At 42.1% G+C, this 6,000-nt stretch overlaps 1 protein-coding gene and 1 non-coding gene across 3 annotated transcripts in view; both read right to left on the bottom strand.

Annotated features, from left to right (window-relative positions):
- Positions 1 to 292: 292 nt before the first annotated feature.
- LOC118992665 (small nucleolar RNA SNORA48) lies at positions 293 to 434 on the bottom strand. The gene has a single exon (XR_005067684.1). It is a non-coding gene; the product is annotated as a small nucleolar RNA SNORA48 (small nucleolar RNA).
- A 1,118-nt stretch (positions 435 to 1,552) lies between these two features.
- GLCE (glucuronic acid epimerase) overlaps positions 1,553 to 6,000 on the bottom strand; it is a 109,132-nt gene continuing 104,684 nt past the window's right edge. For both annotated transcript variants that reach the window (XM_037054233.1, XM_037054234.1), the window contains one exon: positions 1,553 to 5,351. In XM_037054233.1, coding sequence (XP_036910128.1) covers positions 4,327 to 5,351 — 1,025 coding nt within the window. In that variant the 3' untranslated portion in view covers positions 1,553 to 4,326. The remainder of the gene's footprint in view (positions 5,352 to 6,000) is intronic.

The raw sequence follows: 6,000 nt of genomic DNA, 5'->3' as shown, positions 1-6,000 counted from the left end.
ACGCAGCACAAACACACAAGTTACCAATCATGCCTACCAGATGGTGAATGTATCTCGTTTCATCGGAAAGTGAGCAGCAGCAAACATTCAATTTCATCACCAATACAACGTTTAAATTCATATCCATTTCCAATTTGACAACCTTAATGAGTTGGCAAAATAAAAATCAATATTTTATCCCTATATTAATAGTTTGTGAGTTACAATAATGTAGACCTGAGATTTAAAAAAAATTGTCATTAAACAAATCTAACAACTTGTTATTTTGACATATTCTGTATCTTTTTTTTTTTTATGTGCCCCAGGCATGAACCAGCTCTGGTCACCAATGCAGGCAACAAGCTAGGATGAACTAAGGACTGTACAACTGCTTTGCCCCTGACTGATATAAGAGCAACATCACCAATCAGGTGTGTCCTCGCCCATTGCCAGTTTTTTTTTTTTTTAAATCTGTCCCAATTTTGGCTTCCTGGGGAAGAGATCATTGGCCCAGTTTGAGTCAGGGACTCACCCCTGATTTAGCAGTCACACCCAGAAGAGGCAGAGCCACAGGGCATACAGTGGCCAACGGAGTCCTATGGATAGGAAGGAGGTGTCCTCAGGAAAGGAGAACTCACCAGGCTGTGGAATAAGTGCTCTGTGGTGTGGAGGGTCTGTCCCCACTCAGGGGCAGCGAGGAGGCAGACACGTGTTCAGTGTGCTATAGCGGAATGGCTAACGGAGTAACCGTTCGGCTGCACATGGCAAAACCTCAGCAGCAGCAGCCCGAGACCTCATCCAGATCGCAACTGCTTGCCCTCTTATGGCTGTTTCCCAACTGAGGATGACAGAGAAGGAAGAGAGGCCAAGGATGTGGACTACCAGCCCACCAAAATGTGTACCCGTAAGCTGGAAAAAGCTGACTGGTGATCAATGGCAATTCCATCATATAAATGCAGCATGTTTATAGCCGCCAAAATCATGGGCGATGAGACATATAGTGAAGCCAGATGGGTCTATGACTTTATAGGCATTTGGGAGCCCAAATCACTTATTACTCCCTGACAACAAGGGAAAAGATTAAATAATGCTTATTGTTCTGGGGAAGGGACCACTATAAAAAAATAAAGGAAGGACCAACTTTCTAATCAATCTAAATCGGATATAAATAGTTACCAGCCTGAATTAGCTTGGGAAGGGCGTGCTCACAGCTGGTGGGCAGCCTGGCTCTGCTCCTTCCCTTCCCCTCTCCTTCCGCCTGGACCCAGGCCTGCAGCCCCTGCCCAGGCTCTCTCTCCTCCACGACACCTTCTCCGACCGAACACAGTCCACCTTTTCTTTTCCTGACACTGTCTGATGGGCACCATGTACCCCCTGTAGACTGGACCTCCTGGTTAAGGCCCCTGTGATGTACTCCTCCCCATATTGTCTTAAAAGGTCTGATACGCCTTTCAAAAAACGCTGTTGCCTGACTAGTTGCCACAGGCTGAACAGAGGATATGGTTAGAAATCTGCTTGTTGGGATCAAATAATCTTAGAATAATTAGAGAAAAAAGAGAAATATCCAGGTTTATTCCTTTTAAGATAAAAACTTTATTTTACAATTTTATAAAGCAGCTTTACATTAAGCACAAACAATCCATTTACTTTGTATAGAAACAAAATACCTTTCCATCTGCAAAAAATCAACTTCTGCTGTATATAAAACTAACATGTGCACATTGTGCTTGAACTGCAAAGTCTGTACAGCTTTACAAAGGACTACCCTTCAGAAGGGCATCCAGTAAACACTTTATTGCATATTTAACACATGGTATATAACCCACATGTACAATGGAGGAAAACAAAAAAAAACGAGTTCAAGGAGGATGCAGATAGCAGCTTTCAGTGGAAGTTTGCACGCTGACAAAGAAGAAGGACTGCCATGCCTGCAGAGTTGTGCTTGTGTGTCATTTCTGTGTTTGCTCGCACACACTGGCTGGTTTTGGGATGAAGCCTTTATGTACAGTAACTGCTAAAGGGTCAGACTTGACCTTTATCTGAGACTTTTGGCTAGTTTAAAAACTAAAGTGGCAATAGATTTAACTTAACATCAAAGCTAACTCAAGATAAGTGTAAAGTAATACCCATAATCTTGACACAAAGACAAATTTAAAGAAACAAACTAAAACTTTAAAACACTTTCCCCATTCACTGTAAGCTCTGAATAAGTAAACATTTTACATGATGTAAAATCCTAGAAAATGCCAGAGGTGTTTGGGAACAAAAATGCAGCGGATGCTCTTGGGCAGTATTCCTGCATGTGTACCCCGGACCATCTGCACCAGTGTCACCTGAATGCTTGTTGGCAACTCAGGTCACCACGGTTCACAGGCAGTTTTACTGAGGATCTGGAATCTGTATTTCAGCAAGTTTCCAGGTGGTTCCGAGACATCCTAAAGTCTGAGAACCATCAGTGTATACCGACAGTGCTGCTACAGGTTCAATCCCTTCTCTTAGAAAATTCTGGGATCACGAGAAAAATCGAGTCGCTGTTGCAATGTGGAAGGCAGTGGGAAACCAACAGCAGTGAGAGAGCGATGCCATTTCTAGGTCAGAGCGCCTGTCTGTTTTTGCCGGGAAAGGACAGACATGTTGTTAAGGCACTGATATTTGTCACAGAAGCAGTACCATACCGTTTTCACCAAGTCCCTTAATCTGAAATACCAGTATGCAAACTCAAGGCAGGAGCCAGACTACTCTAAAATAATAACAAATACGATGAAGTAAAAAGGTTCCAGACTGGAGAAAGTTTATTTTTGAGCACTGAAATGAAAAAGGGGGGAATCCAGATATTCTTGTTGAGACGTCTAATGTTTAAGAGCTACAAAGGCCACAAACTACGGGGAAACCTACTAACCAACAACTATTTTATTGTGGGCAAAATAGAGTTGTGATGTGCATTTAATATAGGTCACAGACAAACTCCACTGTCTGTACATGACCCCTGAGAATGCGGGGTCTCATATTCCCAATCAGTTGAGTCACAGTACTGATTTAGTGTGTCAACTCACAGGAAAACAAAAGCCAGCAAAATCAGCCTCCCTTGGTTCCGACCTAGTGCTTGAAATTCTACAGCAGACACTGTTGAGGGCATGTGGGCTAAGAAACCTGTAGGTATGGTGGGGTGCAATTGGATATAAAAGCTAAATAAAGTCTGATTACGCATGTACAACAAATGCAGTAGCTTCAATTCTATCCAATGGTTTAAATAGTTTAAAATTAAAATCGCAAAGGAAAAACAATGATGCACTGAGCCAATGGTCTGACAAGCTGATGACCAAGAATGACCTAAGTAGGAAAAACCTGCTGCGACTCTTGTACGTAATATCTGACCTCGTATTTTTCCTTAAGGGGGAAAAAGTCCTAAAAGGGTAGTGGTGGTGGACTTATCAAAATGACTAGCTCTTTCTCAAATCTAAGTTTATAATAAAATATCCCAAATAATGTCCCTCAAAATGTCCCCTCAAATAGAAAAAACTCTTGAGTGTAGTGTGAAACGAAATACAAAATTCTAGATAGTGACAAAAGAAACCATCACAATGAGGATGGGGAAGAGATAGATCGATTATCAAATCTTTTCTGATTGTAGATCAAGTTTCATAAAACAGATGACATTTTTGTGATTCTTGTGCAGTCAACATGTTTCATTTTAGTTGTGCTTACATTCCGTAACTGTGAAGCCTGAACACTGACTGTGTTTTTAACTGACACAACAATAAAACCATAAATTCAAAATATTTTCCATATATAACAAATTGAACAAATGCAACAAATGATCACCTGCCCCCAGGAGGTTAATCTATAGGAAAAAAATATCACTCTAAAAAAGTTGCACACAGTCCACTATTCAGGCTACAAGTATTTACTGTATTACAGCACATTATTTTTGAAAGTCTGCTTTCAACATAAACATAAATAATCACATTTTAAAAGCACCCCATACTACGTTTTCAGGGAAGTGCTAGACAGTTGGCCAGTCACAACTACTTACCGTTCATTTTCCCAAACCAAGAGGGCCCAGGCTACCTGTGGAACTGTACCGGGTGTGAGCAAGGCAAGGCTAAGCACCTTTGTTCGGCCCACTGACTAAACACTTTCCTGCTCTAAATGCCACCTACAATTTTAAGCACCCAACCTATGGAATGCAGATATCTCAGAGGATTGGTTTTAAGGATCATTTATCACTTTGACGTCATCCACAAAAACCTAGTCTATGACCTTTTAGCAGGTGCCTCTGCACTGCTGAGCTAGGGCCCATAGTTCCTGTGTACAGCAGAGGTCGCCATAGGACTTTGGTTGTGAGCTCTAGTTGTGCTTTGCCCTACTGCCTTTCAGGTAGCTTTTCCACCTCTTGACAAATTCTTTGAAGATTGGAGACTCATCAATGGTGCTGAGGAGCTGCAGCTGATTGATGTGAGTGGTGTGATAGTCCCAGCGGGCCAGGTTGGGGGCGATGCCCAGCATGAAGTGCCGGAGGTCGTAGATGGTTCCTGAGCCAGTGTCATACAAGGGGAGCATGGCTTTCAGGGACTCCATGCCATGCTCATACAGGGACTTCGCTTCTTTCCCGAGTTTTTCTCCTGCAGTTTCTTTTAAGTCATAGAGCCCAATTAAAGAATACATAAAGCCATTTAAAACAAAAGAGCTAGGTGTGGTTGGATACTCTTCATACCAGTCATGTTTATTCATAAACACAGCTTTAACTCCATGCTGCTCTGATAGAAACTTGTAAGGGGCTGTTGCCCTTAAAGCTGAATTGAGGAATACATGGTCTTTTGTTAGTAGATAGGCCCTGACTAAGGTAGAAATGGCTTGCCCTTGGGCCATGGCAGAGTACCACCCGGGCTCCAAAGACTTGAACCCTTCCCCTAACTTACGGGTTACCATAATTGGCCAGCCACCTTTCTCGTCTTGGTTCCTCACCAGCCAATCACTGGCAGCGAAGAATGCGGCCATGTGGGCTGTTGTAGAGATGGTAATGTTATCAAGGAATCCTCTCCCTTTTGCAATCAACCGTACCACCTTCCTGGGCATTATTTTGGTTGGCTTGACAGCTTTTGTGTTGGAAAGACCCACTCCTTTCCTGAGGTCAGTGACCAGGTCCCTGGTAATCGTGCTCCATGAAGTTCTGGGCCCAATGCCATAGTATATATCTCTTTCTTTAAAAGCAATTAGCTGGGTACTGGAGACATAATGGATGGTGAAGAGCTGATTCTTTTCTGTAGTCTCCAATACCACGGATACACTCCCATTTGTCAAGAACTTGAGGTCGAATGAAATAATAAAATCTTTTGTGTTCCCCAGTTGCAAAGATACGCCTTCACTGGTCTCTGTAGGAGATAAAATATATCAACAAAGACTGATTAGAATAAAACCTCTTTGTATTTAAAAGTAAACTGCAATTCATCCTTGACCACCACTGACCATACTAAAGTAACACTTCAATATTTTGCATCAAATCACCATTATTTTTGTTGGTCTTATTATTATTTTTACTAAATTAACCACAACTGATAGGTGAGGCCATGATGGCTTGTGAGCATCAGACTAACACTCTTATCTTTTGGCCCTCACAGTTTACATTAGAGGGTTAAGAGCAAATGGCGAAGGCACTGCTGATCAAACAGCGTTTTATGGGGCCAACGCTGGTCGACCAGCAACCTGGGACTGTGCTAGTCTGCTACTCTACGACAAGAAAAATGGCCCAAAGCCAGCTGAACCCAGACGGTCTGGCTCCACAATGCATGCTCCCAGTCACTATTTGATACTAAATACGATACGTTTATTTTCAGATATCTGCTGGAATTGTGAATAAAATTTCTGGTAATTAAGGAATAGGTTCATGTAATCAACAAAGAGCGAGGGAAACTGAGGGAAGTAGAAGCACAGATTGTGGAGTTAAAAAGAAAAAAAACCCTGCCTGTATGAATTCTTACTCTACCATTTACTAGCTTTCAGATGTTCAATAAATACACCTCT

This window comes from Sturnira hondurensis, unplaced genomic scaffold (assembly GCF_014824575.4).
Source record: "Sturnira hondurensis isolate 20B ecotype Veracruz unplaced genomic scaffold, ASM1482457v3 Scaffold0008196, whole genome shotgun sequence".
Lineage (NCBI taxonomy): Eukaryota > Metazoa > Chordata > Mammalia > Chiroptera > Phyllostomidae > Sturnira > Sturnira hondurensis.
The sequence above is the reverse complement of the archived record's forward strand: the minus strand, read 5'-3'. Positions and strand labels throughout refer to the sequence as shown.